The sequence below is a fragment of the Lepeophtheirus salmonis genome, chromosome 1 (assembly GCF_016086655.4).
Source record: "Lepeophtheirus salmonis chromosome 1, UVic_Lsal_1.4, whole genome shotgun sequence".
NCBI lineage: Eukaryota > Metazoa > Arthropoda > Copepoda > Siphonostomatoida > Caligidae > Lepeophtheirus > Lepeophtheirus salmonis.
In genome coordinates, this window is record NC_052131.2 from 27,885,460 (window position 1) to 27,912,792 (window position 27,333).

General features: G+C 31.4%; 1 protein-coding gene and 1 long non-coding RNA gene across 3 annotated transcripts in view; one reads left to right on the top strand and one right to left on the bottom strand.

Annotated features, from left to right (window-relative positions):
- The window catches only part of LOC121122045 (uncharacterized), a 137,089-nt gene that overhangs the window by 41,614 nt on the left and 68,142 nt on the right, over positions 1–27,333 (top strand). Inside the window, exon 2 of the mRNA XM_040717055.2 lies at positions 14,154–14,320. Within this exon, the coding sequence (XP_040572989.1) occupies positions 14,154–14,320 (167 nt within the window). The remainder of the gene's footprint in view (positions 1–14,153; positions 14,321–27,333) is intronic.
- Positions 94–26,573, bottom strand: LOC121122066 (uncharacterized). 2 transcript variants are annotated; one of them, XR_011781421.1, is made up of 11 exons: positions 26,322–26,572; positions 26,100–26,268; positions 25,774–25,868; positions 25,520–25,708; positions 25,091–25,434; positions 24,221–25,028; positions 23,957–24,161; positions 23,533–23,886; positions 22,238–23,472; positions 2,475–2,714; positions 94–1,530 (listed from the first exon to the last, which is right to left on the bottom strand). It is a non-coding gene; the product is annotated as an uncharacterized lncRNA (long non-coding RNA). The 2 variants fall into 2 exon arrangements; XR_011781422.1 differs by having other exon boundaries at positions 22,238–23,011; positions 23,651–24,476; positions 24,684–25,434; positions 25,520–25,868; positions 26,100–26,573.

The following is a 27,333-nucleotide window of genomic DNA, read 5'->3' on the forward strand; positions in this document are numbered from 1 at the left end:
GTGGCCATTAAAATCTGAACAATTTGAATTTTAAACTTCAACAACATATACATAATTTGTTAGTTAACAATATAATTTCAACAAAATTAATACTATAAATTGATGTGTGTCTGAGCTCTCTTTTCATAAATATAGCTGTCCTAAGCAGGAATGATGGCTTCCAGGGGACGGTGGAGGGCTCCAGATTCCTATGTCATGGTGTCCCAGTGCTGACTGAGGGCGGTGGAAGGCTGCGGATGTATTCCTCTGTCATGGTGTCCCCGTGCTGACGTGAAAGTGGCTTTAAGGGCCTCGGTCTTTTTATGACGGACAATGCAGACCTTCTCCTCGACATGTATCCAAAAGTTGTAGTTGAAGGGGTGGCATCAGGGATACAGGGGGCCATAAGTGCCAAAAAAGAGTTCAGAAGAAATTCACAAAATACTCATTTAAAAGAGTAATGCAACGGAGGATATGGGGTTCCTCCATTGTTGGTGTCAAAATTGGCCTATCCACCTTAACAAGGTTCTTTCCAGCCACTTTTTTTATAGTTCTATGGACAGTCTGGTGTGAAATCCTCAGATCTCTTGCATGGACCCTCATGGACTTGACTTGGCCTGGTCTATTTTCTTTCGCTTTTGCTAGTCCAGTTCACCCTTTATGACATAACCCTTCTTCCTATCCAACGTTTTGGACTTGCTGACGGTGTATACAGTGTATGCACCTAATGTTTGGAGTGTGCGAATAAAAATTCATCAATCACGTTCAAGTATCATTTTCCCAACTTTTACGTAAACTAGAGAGCTCAGTGTTATTTTGTTTTCTAACTTATTGTTTAATATATCGAAATATAAATTTATTTCAATAACTTAAAACTTTATTTCTTGTTAAATTAATAAGTGTTAAGATTTCAATAGATTACTATTTTATGAGATTCTGGTGTTGTTTAATTAATGGGACAGAAAGAAAGTTATGAAATTCTTATTTCAAGAAAGCATACTAAAAAATAAAGAATACATTCAAATATAAATAAAGCCCATTACAACAATATTTCTCAGGACATTAAATCCCACAACACACATACTAAAGCCACACACAAATAAAATATACTAATAATAAGTATTTAAAAGGCTGTATGCTTACATAAATTTATAACACAAAGATATTATTTTATACATACAGGACATCCATTAATATTCATCTAGTTAGTTATAGCTTTTTATACATAGAAGAATGTCAATTCATATACAGTATGAATAGAGTTGTATGAAATATGACCCGTTAGTTTTTAAAATAAAATAAAGATTGGACATCAATAAAACAACTGGTTTATAGGTGCTTAATTGAGTAATAACTGTAAAAAAAAAAAAAAAAAAAAAAAAAGAGAACGTAACAACAATACCTGAAATGATAAGACAAAAATATGAAGGGGCGTATGCTGAGTGAAAGCTGGAGGGGCTGACGTCATTGGGAGGGGGTCCCAATTAATGATTTTTTGATTTTTGTGAGACCATTTTTTCCAAATAGCTATGGATTTTTGATATCTTTTTCCTAAAAATGTAATGTTTTGTCAACAGATATGTATTTTTTGAGATTTGCTATAGATTTTTGAATTTTTTTTTTTTTTTCTGCTATGGTAACTCTGAGAGATATCATGACAGCTACAAATCAGTGGATATTTTTATCTATTTTTCATGTAAATTGAACATCCGCTTAAGTTATGTTCAAAACTGACAAAAATAATCTGATCTGATTTATTGTCGGACATCTATTATGTCATAAAGAACAATATTATAGCTTTATATTAAAGCTATGTGTTGTATAATTATTGAACAAAATTGCACAGTCCGCTTATGAAAATAATGCTCAAATATTACTAATATCTTTGTAGAATAATTGAGCTTTCAATTAAATATGAAACTAGACTACAAAGTATTTTTCTTGATGACGTCATAATAGTGATATCCCTACAATGATCTAAATATATAGATCTAATTTCGTGGATACATTTATCAATAGTGATACTTGTAGTACATCGAATATATTGATTTGTTGCCTAATCTCATTGTTATAAAAATATATTATTTATTAAGATCACTAAGTTACACCCGCCTTAAAAATAAGCACATTATTCAATAACTAGATCATTTGAATTATCTGTGATCTTTCCTTTTATTCAAATAGACAAAAAGTCTGCATTAAAAAATGATTTCTTTAAAAGATATAACGAAATTAATTAACATTCTTGCTTAAAAGAATTAAATATTTAGTACTTTAAATCTTATGTTAGATTTATTAAATGCATAAAAAAGTCTGCAGAGTTTTATTTGAGTTATTTTTTTTATAGTTACTATATTTTAAAATAAGTATAATGTATGTAAAAAAACCAAGAAACAAATTCGTATAATTTTTTTATAAATTCAAAGTTATATTCGTAAGAAAGGCTTGACTTTTGATTGATATATCCCCCTTAAACTTTAATACAACACACATACCTTTTACCCAATACCTCTGTGACTCTTATGTTCAAAGTTTTCTTTCTTTCATCTCTACTTTGTTTTCTAAATGACTTTCTTCTTAATTAAATATTAATAAGATATTTTTTTCATTTTTTATAGGTAAGTCTATATAAATATATTCCCTTTTCCCAAGATGTCTTCACTTTTTGGGAGTTTTATTCATATTTCCAGTTCGTTTCATCAAAAGAAATCTATGTACTGAAACTTTTGTAAAGCCTAATAGAAAAAAAATAAATTAATACTTATATATAAATTATATTTCCAATATGCAATTTATATATTCGCTTCACTTCTCTTAAATAAAGTTATTTGATATATTATTGAATATTTAAAAACTTAATTATCAAAAAAGATAGTCGAATTCAAAATTTAATAATATCTAGCAGATAATCTCAAATTTTTAAAGTGATTCATAATATTTCTTCTACGGATAAAATAATAAAAGTTTATATAAAACACTAATTTATCTAAAAAGAAATCATTTCCAAAAACGATGTTTTACAAAATCTTAATCCTTGAATTTGCTATCAAAAAGAAAGAAGGATTTTGTTTCAAATATATATAGTAAGAATTGCGAAAAATATGACATACAATATGTGTTAAACTTTGTGTAGTTGCATCCTGAGTAGTTGTTGTCATTACAACTCAATTATTGAGGAGAGAACATCTAAGTAATAAATAGAGGGTGTGCTTATAAAAGACACTGATGATATGTGGGAAAGTTATAAGTGTTACATTTGTTTTTGTCAGGATTATCATGTCAATTTCTTTTTTTTTTTATAAATCGGAAGTTAATATTTTCTACAAGTACACGTATAATTTTATTAAAATAGTAGTATAAAGGCAATATTAGTCAGAGTTTAAGTATTTATTATCTATATTTAAAAATATGTAAGCTATAATTGTCTGATTTAAATCATATGTATTGTTAATTATAATAAGTCGGGGGGAAAAGTAATTCGTATTTTGTTTTATAAAAAAAATTTTCGATTTAAGCAAAGTATTCCATGTTCTGTTTGATAACTTGTTTCCAATGAGAATTCAACTTCATAATGCCCTTTTCGATGAAGCCCTTGTCCCTATTGGTAAAAAACTCCGACCACCAATTTTGACATGCCTTTATTGAGGCCAAATTTGTACCTCTAAGCCATAGACAGGAACAGGTGGTAGTCATTTAGTGCCAGGTCCGGAATGTAGGGTGGATGCATAAAAACTTCACATCTGAACTCCCGAGGCTTCTGGTGGGGCATCAAAGATGTGTGCGGCCTGGCGTTGTCTTGATGATGTTTTGTCTTCTATTCATCAATGCCGGTCGCTTCTGTTTGATTGTCAGCTTCAAACGGTCAAGTTTTTTAAAGTAGGTGGCAGAATTGATCGAAAACAACACTGTTGTGCAATACGAACTCAAATATTATCGGCCCTGTGTAGATCGAAAATTCCCTTGGTCACTTTCGACCGATGGTAAAGCCATGCATCCAGTCTTCTTCCGAGAGGGCTACAGGCTCACCTCGGAGGACTACATCAAGGTACTCAAGACCAAGGTGGTCCCATGGATCAGGAAGGAGTATCCTGGCAAAAGGGTGCGTTTCCAGCAGGATGGGACACCCGCACACACAGCCAATAACACCCAGAAGTGGTTGAAGGAGAATGTGGAATTCTGGTCTAAAGGCTTCTGGCCCCCCTCCTCCCCCGAACTGAATCCCTTGGATTTCAGCATCTGGGAGCACATTGAGAGGCAGGCTTGCAAAAAACGCCACAGCAGTACCAAAGCTCTCAAGGCCAGTATCACCAAGGCCTGGGCCAAGATGGACCCCACCTACATCAAGAACACCTCCTCCTCCTTCCGTCCCCGTGTTGTGGCTGTTATGGAAGCTAAAGGCCAAATTGTTAAAAACATATTATAGATTATAACCAAGCGAAGTTTTTTTAGGTAACATTATTTCTTTACATAGTTAGTGTAATACGTACGCATAAAAATTAAACGAAATTTAGATATAGAGTCGAAATAGTTTTAAATTATACAATTTTAATTTGTAATATTTTTATCCATTTCATATGTAAATTTCCAAAAATATATGCATGAATTCAAGGCACGGAGAAAAAATACATTCTCATTTGAAATCAATCCTAACAAAATCAATTGAATTCCTTAACCAAATAAAATTTGTTAATATTATAGATCAAATAAGAAAATTTCGTTCTATTCAATACTCATTATATTTTACGAATTGTAAATACCATTTAAATAGTCTTCAATTTTGATGATATTGCGAATGATATTTGTCTCACAACTACTTATATAACATTAGTATCAATTCAGACCTCCCACAATGAAAAAAAAGGGGGATCCCCCTTCTACAAAAAAAAAAAAGATCTAATAAAAACAAACAAAATATTTCGATTAACAAGAATAATTGGACTTGTTTGACGTTTTATTAACATTCAAAAAGTCTTGAGGTTAATTTTATTAAAAACCCTTTTATAAAATGTAAGATAAAGAGATCTTCAATGCAGGAAAATTTCTAACTCTCTATAAAATGAGTGGTGTCTCTATACTAATTTCTTATTTTTTTGGGACCTCGATAAATATTCTTTAAATTACTAGTAAAAGATTTAGAACATTGACATCTATACATATATGGGCAATTTGATGTGAAGAAGATGGGCAAAATATATAATTATGTACAAAATTGTCCAATAGATGCAAATGTATGCATCTATAAAATACAAATAAAGACTTTCTTTTTCAATATACATACTTACAGTGAATGGATAATAATATATTACATTATGACTACCAATGTTAAGAAATTTTTTTAACCAAATACAGAGAAACAAAGTTTTTCCTTATGAAAAACAAAAATGTACTGTATTTTTTTACAAATAAATAAATTAATAAAAATTGGTATTCATCAAAAACTTGAGAAACTGAAAAAGAAATATGCAATCAATAGATTTATTTATAGAGTTGTAATACTTTACTAAAAATCTTCATTTTTTTAATTAACACCACTTTATATATATATATACAAACATAATTCAATTAAGAACTAAGGGAAAGATATATTGTTCAGTCAGGTAAGCGGGTACTAAGGTTCATTATTTCTAAGGGAAAAGAGAAAAATTATAAATACGCAATCACTACATCTGTTTATTTTACCATCCAATGTTTAGATACATGTTAGAGATGGGTATAAGATGTTTTTTTTTTTTACAAACCGAGTTCATATGGATAATTTGAATTTAACCGTTCAAATAGAATCGGGACTTCTGAATAATTATGAGTAATTTTTAACTTTATAGCCATAAAGACAAAGAACCTTCCGTATAATACCCATCCTCTTGGACTGTACTGAGAACATCAATCTAAAAATGCCCGCATATTTAACACAGTCTAACACATTACACAACATGAACATGAAAGTCATTTCAGAATCATGATGTCAATTATGGGAAAATAATGCGCGAATTTGATTTATTTTGTCCTTATACATATACATATGTAAATTCTAATCCATTGAGTGAGGTTTATTTTTCTTACTCTACAAAATCGATTCCATTTTAGCAATATAAAGTACATATACAAAAACAATCATATTATTATGATTAAAGTCTGGTAGAAAGGACATATGTGAATAATAAGAGAGTAGCAAATATATTATATTCCAATATGACAGATGCTAGAGTGCTGTCAAATATTTTTAATAAAGAAAATGAAAAGAGTCACACATTTAGAAAAAAAATAAAAATAAATAAAAGACTAATTTATTTTTCAAGTTGACAAAAGAACTCAATAAAATGCTACTTACTATGAGTAAATACAGCAAAAAAACTGAAAGTAAAGCTTAATTATCAGTCTATAAAATTTATAAGGATTAATTGTTCCCCTTGTGAAAAATCCTGATAAATTTATATCAGTGAAAGTTTATTACGCCACTGTATGTGAAAATGAGTTGGACAACTTCTACAATTTTAATTTCCCTTGAACATCTACAAATAGCACTCTGAATTGTCAATGAATTGTTTCTGGTCGCTTGTGAATAATCGTAACACCCATTTCGAAATCAACTCGAATATATCCAAAGTTCCATCTAAAGTTGTAAACGCCTTAACTTTCGATATCCTCAAAATGTAAGCTATCTCAAATAACTCATTTTTATGGTATTTTAAAACAATTTTTTGGACATTTGTTATGTTTTCTGACTAACTATAGATTTTGTACAACCAATGTGTGCAGCATCATTGGTGTTTGTACTTTGTGTTTATATTCAGTAGACCAGTCAATGATAGTTGATTTCCTTGCTCAATAGTCGTCATTATGCTTATCAAGCGACTGTTTTGATTGAAGAGTACTTTTTTATTACCGAATATGTCTCAGACCGGTGACTTAATGAGTGATGTGGTATATCTACATTAATAATGCAAGGGTTGACTTCAAAAGCGGTTAGATGGTATGATAAATATTTCATAAAAATCAATTCGCGGATCAACATTTTAACTCTAAATACATTTTTTATTTTTAAATATAGTTATATACAGTAATTTTGCAACAATGCAGAAAGTTGCACACAAAATAATACCAAGAATATCTTATTTAAATACAGCATAATTTATGTTTTCAATTAAAAATAAACAAATAATACATGATAGTGTGTAAATATTTTGATTTGCAATAAAAAATAGTTATAATTATTTATACTAGATGATTTGATTGTGGCTTTTTAGTAGTTATAATTGTTTCTACTTAAAAAAATCTAAGAAAAGAAAGGAAAAGGCGTTAATTCACATATAAATATAAAAAATTCTACTTTGATCGATTTCTGTACTTCTATTCTTCTAATCACTACTCTGAATGTCGATATGTTGAATTATATATATATATATTTTGCAAAGGTGTGAACAATTCCTAACAATTATTGAATAATAATTTCATTGTTGGGAAGAATTGGCAAACTACCAACTAATTTTAGGGTCTTTTTTTTTTTTTTGCTTCTTTTTGGAGGAAAACTTACAAAATACAATAAACACAATGTCGTAAAGACAGTTTAAATAAAAATTACACAAAAATACATGCCCTCGTACGTAACATATTCACACATAACTAGGAATGGGACTTTTGTATTGCAGAAGAAGAATAAAACTGTCATATTTTTCTACAAAAACAAATTCCTAACAATGAAGCAAGACCAAATGTAAACACAGAGTCTAACTCCTGCAAATTGATGCAAAAAATTGGAAAGAGAAATTCAGGATCTACGTTTCGAAAATTCTGGAAAAAAATAAAATTGTAATGATATCAAAAAATAAATTAAGGCCTTGATGGCTAAAATAGCTGCACTCATTACCAATGTTAATGATCTTAGATGTGATGTCAATATAGTACGTCCTGAAAATGCTAAATTGAAAAATAATCTTGAGGATCCACCTACAAATTTAGAAGCTGAAGCACTTCTGCGCATTGATACTCCAAATCAACTCCAAACTAGCCGAGGGGGTCTCCAATTTGATAATTTAGTTCTTCAAACTCAATTGAATGAAACCCAAAGGATTAAAACCGTTGAAGTTTTGGAGTTGGATGTTCAATACAGAGAAGAATATGATTCTAAACTAAGAGAGCAATTGGAATCGATGAGATAACTTATTTACTCAAACAGAGGATATATAAATTGTAAATATGATAGTGATCTTGAAAAATATAAGAGGATCTATGCCAAATCTCGAAGCAGTGGAGCTGTTAGGTTCACAAATTTCGTGAACATTAGACCAAGATCTCAGGTAATCACTTATAATTCTGAGTTAGAGGCTTCTATGCTCGCAATACCACAATGATTGAACTTTTTAGAGAGATGAATAACTCTGAAGCTTGTCATCGTCGTGAGCTTACTCCACGAGATGAAGAGTCACCCTCTTCTCCATCAATTGTTTCCTCTTCTGGAAAAATTTTCAGGAAATGGATTTGGAAAGTGAATGAAGAGAAAACATATTTTAGAAGAAGAGTCTGAAAGCTATAACACTGTTTCGGAATTGAAGGGAACCCCCAGTATTATCATTGAACCCTTGAATGATGATGCTAAAGGGCGTCCTATTTTAAATCATACTGCTGATGATATTAGTATTGGTGGATGGAAGTTATCTTGTATTGTAGGTAGCAAGGAAGAAAAACTTGAAAACTGAGTAGACACAGTAATCAAATTTCACCGCTCCATTGTCGTACCAACTGGCAGTTGATGCAACAGACGTGGATCATTCTCCCCCAACTTCACTGACCATGAAAAATAAAAGCTGTAGTAAAGGTGAATACTCAGTTGTAACTCTTACCAAAAAGGATGATGAGTTTGAGTCTATTCGTGTTATAAAGAAAATATAGAGTTACTCCTCTATGAGACACGCTGGTAGAGGATCTTCATTTGGAGACATCAATCATCATTTCTGAGATCCCTCTATGTGCTCCGTAATTTAAAATAATAAAGCTACGATCTCCATTAAAAACTCAAAAAAAATTACGGATGGTTCGTAAAACAAAAGCACTTAAAGTTGTTTTTTTGATTTTAGTATTAAATATTCTAAATTATTATTATTTCAATTTTATTGAAAATCTATAGTAGTGAAAACAAGTACATTGTCTGTCATAATAAATATTAATCTAAGGAAATGCAGGTTCTTCTTACTGTAAAAAAAAAAAAAAAAATGACACATCTAAATTTATCTGTATGAATGTTGTTTTTCTTCTTCTTTTTTAACATTTGGGCTTTATTTTTTTATACCAAATTTTCTTAATTACTATAATATATTATTACTCGCGTCATCATGGAGTGTAGACTAAACTAATACTCCCCCTTTTCTTTCCCCTGTACTACTATTATTCTACTACTTTCTACTTAAATGTTACAGTTCTCCTCCAATCTATCCAATAAACTGCTGAAAGATCCGAAACAAACAAACAAAAACCAATTTTATTATAACCTATATTTTTGCTTTTTTATAAAAAAAAAAAAGAATCATTTGTCATGATATTTAAATAATAATTGTATACGTATAATATCAATGAATATATTCATATTTAAATTAATTTGCTTTTTATATAGACGTAAACATTGCTGTTTATCTACTTTTAATATGGAATTTCATATCCATGGTTAAAAGCCGGTTAAATTTGTCATCATCCTCAACATTGGAATTATTGTGGTCATTCTTGTGCTTCTAATATGTCTACTGCTATCGCTGCTACTTCTACGTTAAACTTCAAACAATATTAACAAATACACAGGTGGTTTCTCGTAAAAAAATGTCTTTGATTCATCTCTGGAATCAAACCATATTTTCAAACTAATTTAATCTATTTGAAAATGTTATGGAGGCATAAAATTATATCATTTGAGATAATGTGAAAGTGAGAAGATTCAAGCAACCAAAGTTCAGAGCATTGGCACGAATCTTATTCAATTCTAGAATCAACATTTTTATTCTTAAATTGAATTATAGTCAATTTGATCTCCCAAACCCATCATGAATATTTAAATTTAAAAAATTCATAAAACTATCTTTTTAAAAATACTCATATTACTTTATTGACATCTCTATGTGCATACAATTATGGTAATTAATTATTATTTTAGAATAAACATTTAAAAAATAAAAATATTTGAAGCTCCTTCTATTTTTTTAGCGTCCATGACTATTATGTACAATTCGAATATTTTGGTCAACTATTTTATAATATCATTTATATAATTTATAAGAATTTCATTTTTGTGTAAACAAATTGGAGGAGTAGGTCCCTTTTCATCTATCCCAAAACCAACTTCGAATCCTACTGTTGGTAAATATTCTGACTCATTTAACTCTAACTCCCCAGCTCTGTTTGAACTTTAATAAAAATTTTAACAAAAATGGAAGAATTTAGCAACCAATGAAAATGATTTAGATATAATTTAAAGTAGATATAAACATATATAAAAATTATAATTTATATAGTATATACCAGCTTAGAGTAAAAATTGCAAGGTACAGACAATGGGTAGTAATCATAGAATATACAGGGTGGTCGAGATAAATTGGGAAAATCTTTAAAAGTTTATAAAGAACGAACTAAATAGAGTAGAACAATGATTTTTATTTTATTTTGAAAGGCCGGGAAACTTCGTTTGACATTGTACGGGTAATGGACTTCTTTAGGGCCTTCACAGATGAATGATACTTAGATCAGGCCTCATGCTCGATCCTCCACAAAGATAAAACTCGTATTGTTTCAGGTCCAAGCTGTTTGCAGGACAAAAATCAGAACTCCATAAGTGACTATACTTTATGTCAGATATCCTGCAATTTTTGGCCTGGTGAGCCGGTGCACTGTCTTGTTGGAAGGTGTAATTTCATCATTGGGCTACTCCATCCACCCAGGGAATATAAATTAAAAGTGCAATATCAGAACAATGTCAAAGCTAGATCCACACGAGGTCGACCAGGACTGCCAGAGCTTCCGGCGCCGTGGGCCTGAGGTTATCAAGAGAGGCGGATCTCATTATAAATAATAGAATATCATTAAATGTAGTATTCAAAGAATAAAACATGTATGGGTTTACCCCATCAATTTCGTTCGTTATTAGCATTTAGATATTTTCCCGGTTTAACTGGACCACCCTTTACATATGAGTTTGAAATAAAAGTCCAGCCTTAAAATAAGGTTAAAAATATCATATGAGTCAATAACAGGGATAAATATAAACAGAATAATTAAATAAAATGAGACTATAAAATACAGACAAATTATTCTTCTGGATTGAAAATATAACAAATATATGTTATATAATATTTTTAAGGTTATAAGTTTTCTTTCGTGCATGGAATTTTGTTTCATTTATAAACACTTTGCTTCGGGGAATTGTATTTTTTACACTGTTATTCAAAAAATTATATCGCTGTTTGTCTAGTTCTGTAATTGGAAGTCCCATTAAAGTGTAGAAATTCAGGGATTAATTTGATCCACAGCAAGAATTATTTGCATATTCACCTTAAAACATGTTCTGATTTTAAAACAGCAGTACTTCAAAGTAATTGAATATAACTTTAAAATAATTAATTTATATATCTAAATCTATTTGAACTCTAGTAACGATAGCTCATTTGAAATTCCCTACAAATTGTCCGAGAATCATTTATCGAGTCAAAAAGTAAATTTGATCACAATTATACATCTTTTTATTAAACCGCTAATAGCAATCGTCTGCCATATTTTAAGAAAAGTCTAGTTTAGAATTTAAAATACATGGAAATCTATTGACGATATTTTTAACCTTTTTCGACCCACTTGAGTTATACATCCATCTTCTTATATACGGGTGGAAACTTGAAACTTACACACTTGGAAAGAAAAAGAAAAAAATAGCCTGCCACTATTTAATTATACATTTTAAAAAAATGGTTTCTCTTTTTCTGATAAATGACCAATTTCAAGTTGATTTATTCTATTTGGCCAGCATTGGCCCCACAGATGGCGACAAGCCTCTTGCAAAATAGTTACTAGTATTGCAAATGAAATTTGGGTGCATTGCAGCCCACTGCTCGTCGACAAGACTTTTATCACTTCTACGTTAGGGGGACGGATGCTACAGGCCCTCTTCTGGATGTGCGTCCCAGAAAGCTATGATGTTCGCTAAGAAGGTCCGAGTATTTTTTACAGTGTGAGTAGGGGTCCCATCTTGGAGAAAGAAGACGTTACCGTTGTGGAAATTAACCTGGACACAAGTAAGCAGTTGGTCTTGGAAAAGTCGATGTACAAGGCCGCCGTGAGCCTATAACCCTCCAGAAACCAGATCAGAGCCACTGCTATACAGTAAGAGGCAACAATAAGCTTCTTTTCGGATTCCTCCTCCCTATCTAAGGTCTTGTTGTGGTCTAGCCTCTCTTTAATATTGTAGATGGTCTTACAAACCATTCCCGACAACCTGGTCACATCTGTTGATATGTCTAGAATCTTTCTGCGATGACATTTCTCGTTCGTTTTAAAAAATTGAACAAGCAGCATGTGCTGGAGGTAAATAGCTACTTATAAATTACAGATAATACTAATTACTTCACACATAACCTCTCAATTCAATATCATACAAGTGTGTAGGTTTCAAGTTTTCACCCGGCTTAATTTATAAACATACATTTCTTAGTATTTAATTTGCAGTTGAATACATTCTCCGTTAATAATCCTTTTTTTCAATAATCATTATTAATATTAATGTGGAAAAAAAAAAAAAAATTGAGAAAGATCAATCTTTGCCAAAATTTGAAGTTTGACAATTCAAAAAATTTTAACACAATATATTCGTTCTCTATCATATTTTAATTCTATAAAATAAAAGAAAAAAGAATAATGACTCATATGGGAAAAGGAGGATCTAGAGTTGCATGACATAAGAGTACTTACTATACTCCGAATTTATATGGAATTTCCCTAAAACAAATGAAAAAACAAAAACAAGAATGAGAAATCTAAGATTTTTATTTATTATCAATTATAACTTTAAAACAAGTAATATTAGCATATTTCACTTAATATACAAACAACATTGTTTTCAAAATTGTCCATATTGTGAGATTCATCCAAAAACATATGAAAACAAATAGAAAATCTTAGAAAATAACCTTTTCTGCGAGATAAACGACAATAAATATATTTCCAACGACCGTCTTATTATCTCATTAAATAGTTGGGGACTGGGTTCAGTCGATACAGAAGTATTTTTTTAGAAATATTGGACTACTGGTAAGTAACCTTATCATAACTTTTAAAAATATATATATTGCATTCGAAAATATATAAAAATTTCAATAAAGGGTGTTTTAGAAAGCTTATGAGCTTAAATTTATGGTTGTAATTTTGAAATATTACAATGCATGTGACTATCATTTAGTCACAGTTATTTGTTCCTATGAAATCAATTTCAAAAAAGTATTAACCACGAAAGTTATTGAATATACTTTATTAAAAAAATTAATTTACATTTCGCAAATATTTGTACACCATTGTCTAATTTATAACAAACTCTGTGGGATGACAATCCCAATATCTTAAATTAAATTTTTATGTCATATGTGTTTACAATAATTTTGAAATATTACAATGCATGTGACCATCATTTTGTTACAGTAATTTGTTCTTATAAAATAATTTCAAAAAATTATTAACCACAAAAGTTATTTAATATACTTTATTAAAAAATAAAGGTACATTACCCAAATATTTGTGCACTATTGTCTAATTTGTAACTAACTCTGTGAGGGGAAGGGGAGAATTCCAATTTTTTCATATTTTTATGGCATATGTATCTACAAAGTTAGTGAAACCTTGCCTTTAAAAATCAGAAGGTGAAATAAAAAATAATCAAAAGAATTTTTTTAATATCTTCAGACTTTATGTTAAATTAGATCCATTAAACTTTTCTGCCTTAGTAAACATTTTTGACGTCTGGAAGATTTTTTGAAATATTTTCATTTCTAAACTGTGTTCAAAAGTTTTGAGATATGAAAATATAAGTATGTATATATCCTTTCGTTCTGTAAGGATCAAAAATATTTATTTTACGCTGTTTATCTTCCATATATATGTAGATGTTTAAAATATGAATTTAAAAATCTAGTGATGTCATTGTACTATTCTTTTTTCAGATTTTGGGACATTATTTCACCAAAGCTGGTTGTTCCAGGAACAAATTCAGTTGTTTTTGTTCGAAAAAAGACGGATGCACCGGAAGGAATATCTGCAGTTCTCTCAGTGGAAGATTACTATGGAAAAGAACTTTTTGGACAAAGCTGGGAGAATCAGACCTATTCAGGTTTGTACATATACTCTAAACACAGCCTATTGTAGATTGTAGAATAGGCTGTGTTAAGAGTATTTATAAACATTGTTAAATGGTTGTCTAGATAAATTGGGAAATACTTTAATGGCTTATTTATTAAATTTCACAAGTTACCCTTTCCTTATGATTAAAATCAAGTGTGAATGGATGACAAAATCTCATGAATAACTGAATTTTATTAAATCAATCTTTCAAATAATAAAAATTTAAGGTTCTGTCCAATCTAATTCGTTCGTTATAACCCTTAAAAGATTTTCCCAATCTATTTGGACTACCTTGTACATTTTTCTTATTTTGTCATCCATTCACACTTGAAAGTTATCATGAGAAAAGGGAAGCTTGTAAAATGTAATAAATTTAAAATGTATTGCCTTTTTTTATATATAAAGATAACATTGCCAATTAAACCTAAATATTTATCTATCCCTTCAGTACAAAAGCAAGTTAGAATAACTGGTCTCGAAATTCATTCTGAATTAGATTTATATTCATCAACTTATTATATTCCATTAATATCAACAAAATATTTTTATTAATCCTTTGGAGGCCCCCAAATCAAACTTAGAGTTCATTGTCACAATTTAAGAATTAAAATTTGATAGATAATATTTGAAAGACAATTTTCGGACCACCTTAATCTAATCATTCAATTTATGTTTTTAAGGTATACTTCAATTAAAAAAAGAAAATAATTTAATTCACTTACCGGGTGGTGTATTGAAATCTAAACGATTACTAATAATTAATTAAGGTTGAATTATTGTAATTAATTCATATTTCGATTTATTAAAGCATAAACAGTTACTTACAAAACAAAACAAACTTCCGCTCTCTAGCTTAGAAATAAGTCGAGAAAAATACACATGAACCTGATCGACAAATTTCCATTCGCGTACTTCAAGCAGTTAGGTGTCTCCAAAACCAACGTTTACACCGTTAGTAAGTCCTAAACGTTCGAGAAGAAGAAGGGCTTTTTCAAAAAGGCTAAACTGGATCCGAAGGAATGAAATAAAACAGTCCCGGCCAATCTCAAGTCCATGAGGTCTCTTGCAAGAAATCTCAGGTGTTCAAGTAGGATTGCCAAGAGAGATATCAAAAAAAGTTGGTTAAAAGAGCCTCGGGAGGTTGGAAAGGCCACTTTTGACACCAATAACGAAAGAACGCCATCTCTTTCGTCGTAATACTCTTTTGAACTCTTTTTTGACACTTCTGTCCACACCTTACAGCCCTGATGCCAACCCCCTCGACTACGTTTTTTGAGTGCATGTAGAGTGCAGTTTCCGTCATCCAAATACTGAGGCCCTAAAGCCACTGCCAGCCGGCATTGGGACGGAATGACATATTAATATGTCCTTCTGTCGTCACATTGAAACCATCATTTCCGCTAAGGGCAGTATATTAATGATTAAGAGAGCTCAAACACCCATTTAACAATAGTATTATTTTTGATAAAATTATATTGCTAATTATTAAATTATATCTTGTTGAGTTTTAAAAATTAAAGTGCATAGATTTTCATAATCCACTCGGTTATCGTCCCCAAAAAGTGCATAAAATTGATTTTTGTTTCTACTATGTATTGTTTTTTTAATGTACCACATAATAAATAATTAATCAAATATATGTTTCATTAAAATAATTTCAAAAGTTATAAATTAATTATACAATGATATACATGCTGTATTCCTAGTTCAATCTCACATATATAATGTAATATGTAAATTTATTCAAATACAAATGAGAAAATGAATGTCATTTAGGAATAAAAAAGAGCAAAAAGAGATAATATCCCCAGGGCATTTTCTGATATAATTTAACAAAATATTTCTATGAGATGTATATTTTTACAGCATTAGCATTCAATTGGAATCACATCATCACATAAAATCAATTTGTTCGGATATAAAAACCAACTTATTTAGATTATGGAATAAATAACAGTTTTTGTATAAAACAAATATTAATACTGACAAGTAGGACGATAAATTAATTTTGTTAACTTTATCCGTTTAAGGTTTCAAATAGACATTAGGGTGAAAATTGAAAACAAATTCATTGGAAGATCATATTCGAAAATGGGTTCAATTTATTTCCGCCCAACTACCAAAAATCGTTTTTTAGCAGGCAGAATATGCAAATATATAAAGTATATTTTTATATGAATATAAAATTGTATTTTAACAATGTTATAGCAATCCCTCACTTCTCATCTTCAAAAAGAAATCCTTTTTATATTAGAAAATGGCTGAAAAACGTTATATAAGATGAGTTAATACATAAACATCTTGAACAAAAATCAATAAATGAAGAGAAATGTCTCGAGTTGGAACTCTATTTCTATAAATTTTGCCACCACAACTGCTGAGGTATGAGCTGGTGCATTGTAGTGATGGAAAATGATGTTTGCAACTTCGTTTTCAAACGGTCCATTAACAATGAATAATATGAACTTAAAATAGTTTTATCCTTTTCCAGGTAATCGATAAGGATTATTTGTTATGATTCCAAAAGACAGTTGCCATAATCTTTCCATCAGATTCCTCGATTTAAACGAATGTCAAACATAAAGAAACAGACCGATCAGGCTGAAAGTTTGTGTGTATTCTTCTCTAAAGATGTTACTAACTAAACAAAACCTCACTAAAATCCAGTATTGTCATCTTTTGTATTTTTCTAACAACCCTGTAGAAAAATTGTTGTTAGAATGTGATGACAACTTTTGTAAGGTGGTCCAGAACTTGTCTTTCAAATATAATACATATATCAAATTTTAATTATTTAATAGTGACAATGAACTTTTGTTACTCCAAGCTTAATTTTGAGAAGAATCATTTGTTGCTCACATTTTTTTAAGTTAATAACTAATCGCAATGCCTTAGTAGGGTTTAAATATATATATTACATTAATACATATTAGGGTTAGAATTGACATGCATATCTATATTTAAATAAAATAATTTCAAAATAAGCCCACAAAACAGGTTCAAAAAAGTACATTTCTCAAATTTTAGACAATTCTGTGTTTACATAGTTCAACAAAGCAACTACAATTTATATTATTTTTATTTTCAATATATAATATGATTAGTGAAGTTAATACTTGATATATATTACATTAATGACCTTGATTCAAAATTATTTTTTAGGAGAATTATTCAATTTATTGTACTTTCTTGACATGCAAATAAAATATAACCTTATCAAATACGAAATAGAGTGCATTATCTATTTATTCTTTGTATAACCATATCAAAGTGCATTAAACTTAAAGCTTTAAATACAGTAGAATTATTGGAAAAGGGAAAAAAGGATAAATTTTGTTTTCCTTAATCAAACAATTAAACCACATATGTCAAATACTTAAGAGGTACTTAAATAAATGTCAATGACATGAACATATATCATTGATATGAAGGATTTTTTAATCAAAAAAAGCCCCTTTAGATTTGTTAAGTAATCAAACTATCAATAAGTATAAAATAACTTTTTTGGCATTGGAAATAATGATAAAATAAGACATTAATAAATATAGAATCTTCAAAAGTATGTACCATTATATAACTTGTATCCGGCACATAATTAGTATGAGTGGCACAAAAACATAAAATTAATAAACAAAAATTGATATATATATATTTGTGCTTTCAATATGTTTGATAAATGAAAGCAGTAAAAATTTTATTGAAGAAGGTAGATCATTTTCACAGCAATTAAAATCATATTTCATTTGAACTAAAAAATTAACTATGATTGCTCAATTCATTTTTTCCGATTTGTTTATATAAATATATAATTATACTGTGCATACTTATATTTGTATTTCTTATCTAAGTTATTTGTTTATGTTCTGATATACAAGTAAACAAAACATTAATTTTCAAAATTATTTACAATTCCATAATTAATTGCATTCGAAATGAGATAAGTAATGATTAAATAATTATTGTCATAACAAATCTAGTTTTACATTTTTTATAGGTTTAAGCTAACTTTCGAAAATTAATAATTCAAATAGAAATTAACTTTCATTTTGCAAAACTTTTGGGTAGCTTCAAATACTATATGATATGCCATTATTCAATCTTGATAAAATACAATTTAAGGGATAAAAAACACCACATTTAAGGTTTTTATTTTAAAATGAATAACGCCTTGAGTTTTTCATTGTTTTGCGCCAATAGAACGTATTTAAAAATTAACATTTAATTTAAAAATGACTATTGAGTATTTAAAGGTCTAGTTATGCATAATTTTTGATTTATTTTTTGAGAAAACAATCTATAAGAGGTTAATTAAATAATACATTTAATTCAATTGTTTATCTGTTAATATTAAAATATTAGGGGCGTCCGCATAACTGTATTTTGGGAGGCACTTTTGGAAAAAATTCAGAAATCCATAGCTATTCACAACAAATATATATTTTTTTTTAAATACGAAAATCCATGTCTTTCACAGAAAGTTTTTTTTTTGGAAAGATTAAAGTTTTGGAAAAAAATTTCAAAAATTAAATCTTTTGAAATTTTTTTTCAAAAATATATAGTTGTTGACAAAAAATTGTATTTTTTGGAAAAAAATTCCAGATATGAGAATTTTTTTACTGCCGCATAATTTACGGAATAACTTTATTTTTAAGAAAAGAAACAAATAAAAAAAATTACCTCAACTTTTGTGATTTTTTTTCCATCCCAACCCAAGAATATTTTTTCCCGCTTTTTTATGGCATATAATTTATTATTGAGCTGTTCCTCCTCTCCACAAGAATGGGAGGGAAGACTTGAACTGCACTGGTGAATTGATTTTTTGTTCTAAAGACATGTCTCACTGAAGCTGAGACATTGTCTGGAAGTTTGGTTGTGAGGTAACGGCTGTTCTGCTTATTCACAGTGCTGAAAAAAAGTTAATCAGGAAAGGTGCAAAGCATAGCCAGAATTTTTGTTGGCCTTGAGATAATTTAGAGCCTTCTTTACTCTTTCCTACTGTCTCAGCTTGCTCTGTTTAGAGATGAGATGTCTTGCTGTCCTCTTCCGTGATTTTGCACAAATGTCATTCCAGATTGAAAATATATACCACTAGATAAACTCAACTCTGTATATTCACATAGGTACATAATATTATTTGGTGCTACAAAACTCTTTCTCTAGTATAAAAATTACGTCATTAGTATGCATGCATGAGCAGTAACAATGGTAATAACAAAATAAAATATTTATAATAATAATTGGATGTGAAACGTGCAAAAAATGCCTAATTTTTTACAAAATTATTCTTATCGAGTGGGGTTTGTGCATAATACTATTAACAAGTGGAATGTTTACTATTTTTGGCTCATAGAATTAGTTATGTTACCTTCTTAATATAAATAGTAGACGTTATGGATATCATATTTTCGCAAGGAGCTTTTTGTCCACTCAAATTCTTACTTTCAATAGGGGAATGGAAACGTTAGACAAAAAAAATGTAGCAGCTATTAATATGGGCTTTCGGTCATGAAACTCAAGAGCAGTCTGATACTGTTTTAACTTTTGTTAGGCTGTACTTATTCAGTTTAAATTTAGTCTGTATTGGTCTCGAAGTAAAACTCGGTCTTGATCAGTCTAACAAAAAAAAGAAGATATTATTTTCATGAAAATAAATAATAAAATTATATTTTATTCATGGAAAGGAGGAATATATTATATATTGTTTGTTTCACTTTTTAATCTCCAGTCTAAATTGCTCTAATGAAAGTAATTTAAGACAAAAACCAAAAATAAAATTTGACCTCAAATCAAGTCCATAACCTTGTAGTACATAAGAGTTAAAAAAAAAGATCCAGCAAGATGTTTATTTTAGACACATATAACTAATATATTAATATTCTTTGTATCTTGTATTGTTAGACAAAAAAGAGAAAAATATATCCAAAATTAAATACTAGTTGGCCAATTCTTTGCAAATATGTAACTATTCTTAATTACAAAGAAGGGAATTATTCATTGCAATTAATCAACTTTTCAAGGATAAATAAGAGGCAATATAAACCCATCTGCGAACACAAAAATAGATAGGCATTATTGTTGGTGTTTTTGTAATCAGTTCAATTAACCGTAAAAGGACCATTGGAAAATATATGTTCCAATTTCAACAAATGAATATAAGCAGAAATAAATTGATGAACAAAAGTTTTACCATTAGAGTAGTAGCGTAGTATTCCATATGTTATCGCTCCCTCAGTTATTTTAACCCTCCGTTAGTGAACATCCTTTCTTACGTAATAGTGAATTAGGATAAAATTTTATCCAATATATTAAACAAATTTCATAACATGATCCACAATCGACATAGATTCAAAATTACGTTATCTAAATTTGAAATATTTTCCTAACTATTCTGTCACTATTGCATTAGTAAATATCGACTTAAGATTTAAAATGTTTAAGAAAAACAGAAAAAATACATTAAGAAAATCCTATGAAATATTAATTATTTTTAACCAACTTAAGCTACCAAAAATGTACTTATAAATTTAGATAGATTGAGCAAAATATAAAAAATTAAAGCTGATATGGTACCAGCCAGTACGGGGTGTCCACGATAAATTGGAACCATCTTAAAATTCAACCTGCTTGGTAAAAATGGAATTTGGAGTGTATTTGTTAATATGAAAAAGTTAGACATGATATTGAACAATAAGTTTATTCAGCATGTCCTCCCTCTTGACTCTTCAGTTGAATCGACAGCAATCCACTCCCTCGTAATGGAGCCCTTCAGGGCCGCGACGCTCTTGTGGCTGACCTTGCACACCTACCTCTCCAACTTTACCTACCAGTAGTAATCACACGGATTGAGGTCGGGTGAGTTGGAGGGCCAGGTGTTGCGATCCCAGAAAGTGATGTCGTGGGAGTTGAAGAGTTTAGTAGTCCCCATGGCGATGTGTGCGGGCGCGGAGTATTGTTGGAATATGAACTCCCTCCCGGCAGCCGTATCCTTCATCCAGGGATGACGAACTCCTCCATGACTTCGCAGTTCCTTATCGCGTTAACCCGTTCCTTTGGATTGAAGAAGAAAGGAGGCATCACCTCACTGGTGCTGCAGATGACACCCAGGGTCATCACGGAGGCCGGGAACTTTGTGGTGAAGTCCGCAGGTACCTCTTCTCTCTCCTTGGCAAGCCACATGTCATTCTGGACGTTGTAGCTTCTGTCGACAGTCTAATTGTTCTCGTCGGAGAAGAAGATGATTCTTCCTCCATGGATCTTCAGGTCATTGAGGAGACGCTTACCGTTGGTGAGCCTGGTGGCCTTCATTGACCCCGTGAGGATGTGTTGTTTGGCCATTCGGTATGACCTGTACCCAAGGTCCTCATTCACAACTTTGGAGACAAGCTGCTTGCTCACTCCACGGTTCTTGGCCAACCTGGACAAGGAAGTCCCCGGCAAATCCTTGATGGACTTCTGGAGGCCTTCAAGGAAGCGGGGAGTGCGGATTCGGTCACTTCTCGTGTAGTGGGCCTTGCAGCAGACCTTCCCCTCAACCTCCCAGGCATTGAAGACCCGGTACACCGTGGTCTTGGGGTAGTTAAGAAGCTTGAAGATGGCAGAGGGCTTGTGTCCCGCGCAAGCCAATTCGAGGATGGCGTCTCTCCTTGCTTGTTCCAATTTATCGTGGACACCCTGTATACGTTAAATTGAACAAAGGGAAATAGAACCATATGAAAAGCGACCACTTAATCAAATGTAGCAAACCTTTATTAAAAATTGCAAAATTTACAAATTATTCTTGGAAAATTGTTTTTTTACAACAGCAAGAATTTGCATTTTTTAAGGATGTTTTAGAAAAATAAAAAAATTGTTGGGGATTAAAGTTATTTTAAACAGATTTGAATCAATTCTATAAAATTTTGGGTACCTTGAACGATCCCCAACATCCGTTGGTCTGTATGAAAGGGAGAAAGGAACAATTGGTCGCAAGGATGACAGTAGTCTCAAATGTCTAATGATCCGAATTCTTTTTACGGAAGAAGTGATGACGTCATAGACCAACAAGACTCTGAAAAGGGTAAAGAGACATTAGATGTTCCGTTTAACACACTGTGGCAATTTTTTAAATTGAAAAAATTAACGAAGATAAATTGATCCCCTAAGATGGGGTTTTCCATAGATTTTGAAGTCGCTGAAATAGCGATTCACGAATTAGGGTTCCCAGCCTATGATCTATCACACCTAGAAAAAACCAATAGATATAAATAAAAAAAATCGCTAATTTAGAACTTCCCGTAAAATACGAACAAGGTACATCGGGGAGATCTTTTTCCATTGATACCAGACGCCTTAAAAAGGCTATAGATTTTAGGCTAACTTAAGCTTACAAATGTTTAGGAAGATTAAAGGAAAATTATTTATTTAATACCTTGAAACTTTTTGTGGAAGAAGTGAAAAAAGAAGGGTATGTTCGATCGGAAGTAAACAGGGAAAATCTTGTCATACGTCCAGCCCTTAAGGGACAACAAAATGTTATAGGGAATAGTTCAATCGCATTTCAAGTGTCGGGTGACCCATCAAAAATCCCTTCGCTCCTTCCAGTAAAGGGCAAATGTGAAAAGCAACGCCAGTCTCTTAGAGGAGTTGAATGAAGAATTTTTAGGACATGGTCCCCTTCTTAAAATCCATACCAGTAAAGGTTCTGATGAGTGCATGTCAAAGAAAATACTAATATTATATAGAAAAAAAGGTACAAAATATAAAAGACAGAAAAAGGGAAAATAAACGAATTTAACAAACCTTCAAAAGTAAATAAATATAGCCTCAAAAGTAATGGCACAGAACAATTAGAACAACTAATTATGGATGAATGTAAGCAAGTGGATACGGTAGTAGTTTTAGAGGAAAAGCGTGAAAAAAGGACTGTTGTTCAAGCCCTAATTAAACCAAATCGCGTAAGTCCAGCCGGGAGGAGGCACTCCCTCCCAAGGGATAAAAATAGGCCTCCGACATAAATATAAAATTTATAAAATCGTGAACTTTAGAGCTCGATGCCTTCTCTATTTCCAATCAATGCCAATTCTATTTCCAATGTACAACGGGCCATGATGGTAGTTAGTTCTTTTATTTTTACATTCAATCGGCTTCCCAGATATAATCTGCCTAATAGATAGAAGGAAAGATGTTATAAATACAATACTGAATTTAGTTCCTAATACTCACTATATATCAAGAGTCCCTGGAGATAAAATTCTAACTCAAATCACAAAGCTAAAATGGCTTCGTTAATGACATATGTCAATTCGATTTCATCGATGGTAAGGGCAAAAAAAGTTTTTACCTATTTGAGTGTAATTTCTTTCCCAGACATCATAATCCTAGTAGATAATAGACTACAAGACACCAATTATGTACGACATCTTATCCCTAAATCCCATGTGTTCTTTCTCGCTAAAGCGGTTAGGCCTACTTCACAGACGTCCAGAGGATTGTTTGTTTCTTATAAAGAGTTCTCTTAATCCCCAGCTTGTGGCTTCAGATCCAGATGGGAATTATATTGTGGCAGACATAAACTCCCTTAAAAATAGAACATGGTATTAATTCAAACTCGAAGGATTGGTTTTCTAATATAGTAGGAAAATACTACCCTTCACTGGGAAATGAAGCCCTCATTGCAGGTGATCTCAACGTCACCTTCAACCCAGATAAAGATGCTCGTGGATATAAGGGGTCAAATAAGAAAGCCAATACCAAAAATCTAGACAAAATTATCAAAACTCTGAATTTGTGCGATCTGTGTTTGACCACGGAAGCAAACTCTCCTCAAATGAAGTTCGACACAAAGACCAAGTCTGGAAGGGATATATATGGACGACTTGACCATGTTTTTTCATCGTACAGAGCATCAAACCTTCTTAAATATTTTAAAGTCCTTCCATGCTACATTTCGGATCACCCCCCAGTGTCTACATCATTTGGTTATCCATCTGGATCCCGTAAGTCACGTTTGAAATTGAACGTGTCCTTGTTGAACTCCGAGGGGATCCGTATGAAAATTTCTGAAAAAAATAGCGTTAAATTGCCTAACAACCTTGCCTCATCCTGGGACGCTCTAAGGAATATTGAAATGCAGTCAAGAAAGATACTTATACAAAGAGGGAAAGAAGCTGCAAAGTTAAAAAAAAATTAAGGAGTCAAATCGAAGACAAAAGCCTCGAGGCGATCTCAGAACTGGAGAAAATTATTGACTATGAAAATAGGGGACCTTTGATCAGAATGAGACAAGATATGGTCGAATTAAATTTAAAAGGGAAAACGTCCTTTAAGTAATTAAAAAAGCTTCCATCCCTTAAATTATCTTTAGGTGAACTCACTCAGGACCACTAAAAATTTCTAAGGAAGCTTGCTACTTTTATACTAAGTTGTATGGTTGCCACGATTGCTTACAAAAAAAAACTTAGCAGTTTCTGTATATATTGGAGATTGCTGAAAGATACAGAAGGGTGGATGCAACTTTTGTCCAATACCCTATTAATAGAAAATAACTGTTTAAGTTCATCCGGGGCTACAGCAGGAATTTCAAGTCTCCAGGATTACTCTTCGAGTTTTTTTTTTTAAATTGACAAGAAACTAGCGCCAATCCTTGAACAGTTTTTAGGGACATTTTTCTTAAAAGTTACGTACCAGATTTTATAAGCTCCGGATCTATAACACTGATTCTTAAAAAAAAATAAAGGCGGTGACGAATTTCTCTACTCAACACATGTTATAAGATTCTTACAGTCATACTTAACCAACGGGTGATTAACATCCTCCCCCATATTATATCGTCAGCACAGAAAGGTTTCATGAAAATACGCAGCACTTCTGGTCGATTTCGAAAAAAAACCTTTGATACATTGTCTCATAAGTTTATAATAGAAAAACTTTTTAGTTATGGCTTCCCAAGTGGTTTCGTAAAAATGTTGTCAGCAATTCTGCGAAGTGATTCGTCAAAGATTGATTTACCAGGAGCGAAGGATCGGAAGGGGAGCTCAGCAGGGTGATCTACTTTCACCATCCCTCTTCAACATATCAATGAACAGAATATACGAGATGCTTATGAATGATTCGAGTATTGAAGGTCTAAAAATGAGAAACTTACCGTTAAAATGTTTGCTGTATGCAGACAACCTTACTGTATTTCTTACAGGGTGTGAATATGACTTACTGAAATCTATTAATTATTCCATGGAGGTGCTCCAGATTTTCCGGAGGAAGTCGGGACATACGATTAATCTTGGGTACACAGAAATTTTGTCGAACTGTGAAGAATTCCTGAGGGCACACCTTGGTAACTTTGCGTTCGTTACGTCAACCTCTCTACTTGGAATTGAAGTTTTTTTGTCCAACCATGAGGCTAGAAGCAAGAACGAAAATAAAATAATGAATACGCTCCAAAGAAATATCATGATTTATAGGAACCTTCCAGAGCTAGATACGAAGCAATGTTAGCATGGAACATTAACGTCCTTCCAAAAGTTTTTCATCTAATAAGGTACGTCCCATTCTCAGTCGAACTGTGTGAGAAAGTATATAAGATTAGGAACGATCTAGGTTGGGAGCTTTCGAGGGCGTAGATAGCAAGAGATAGAGTTAATAATCCGACAAACGGCTGGAGACTTGGATCTCTAGAAATTAAGTCTATGTGGCAAACGTTAAACTTCTCATGGATCAAAAGACACATTGACTGAAGATTTCTGGCCTAAAAGAATTAAAGAAAAGTATTCAACAGTCAAAGACGTACTAACCCCGAAGTCCTCGTGAGGAGAAGAATGGAGAGACTTAGTCTAGAATGACACTCTTCAAATGTGAGTCCGCACGTGGTATTCCAAAATACTTTTAGCGACACAAAGCAACAATGGTTTAGATATCGATTAGCTACATTGTCTATCTTTACGAAAAAGAGTCGAGATACACCTGAGGAGCGGATGTGTCATTTTAGTGGAACTATAATCGAGACTTCATTGCACCTCTTTTATTTTTGCACTCGTATCGTCCCTGAGGTGAGAGAGGTAGAGGTTTGATCTGGCTCCATTACAAAAAGAGGTTGAGTCCTTCCGACTGGCTGGTCTCGACGTCAGTAAATATGGAGGAGGCTCTAAAGATAGAGTTTATCCTAGGCAAAGTTCAGGGCATAATATATGGAGCAAAAGTAAACGATCAACCCGTGCCAGTAAGGATTGGAAAATTAGTCTAAAGATTATTAATGGGGCTTTACTCTTTTAAAACCAGTTCATCTAGGAAAGAAGGAGGGAGCATATTTGCTTTTAATCTTTTTTATATGAATTTTTTTATTATTTTTATAATTTTACATTATTCTGCTCGTCTCTTTACGAGGGCGTGGGAGGGTGAGAAATCACATCAAGCATTATTCATTACAAGAGACGTTGCGTTTCCTGTGTTTATAAAGGATTTATAGGGATGTACTACTTGTGTATTTACCAGGCGCAAATAGAAATAAACGAAGTACTTTTCACATATTATGTATAGTTGAACAGATTATATATTTTAACATATTTATGTAAGAATGTAGAATCACACTCAGTAAATTTTTTGAATGGAAAGTACATAATTTTATCAATAATATTGTGTAATTTATGTAATATGTGTTAACAAAATATAAATAAATAAAATATTTTGGGTACATCAGCTCACTAAAGAAGGGTTAAATAACGGGTTATATAGCGTCTTTCATCAATGTTTAGACTGGGGCTCAGGTATGTCAAACTCCTCATATTTGTATATTTACTACACTTCTAGGTAAGCTTTGGATAAAAAAAATGAAAATAATATGTAGTATTATTTAACTTTTTTGCCTAATCTATATGTTGGCACGTATATGGCCATTTGAGTATAATGTTTAATCATCCATCCTCAAATTGGTACACAAATGTTCAATTTCATTAAAAAGTGATTAAATTTGTTTCGTTTTTTAATTTTCTCCCAGTTAAATGCATATATTTTAAACTTATAAAATTTACC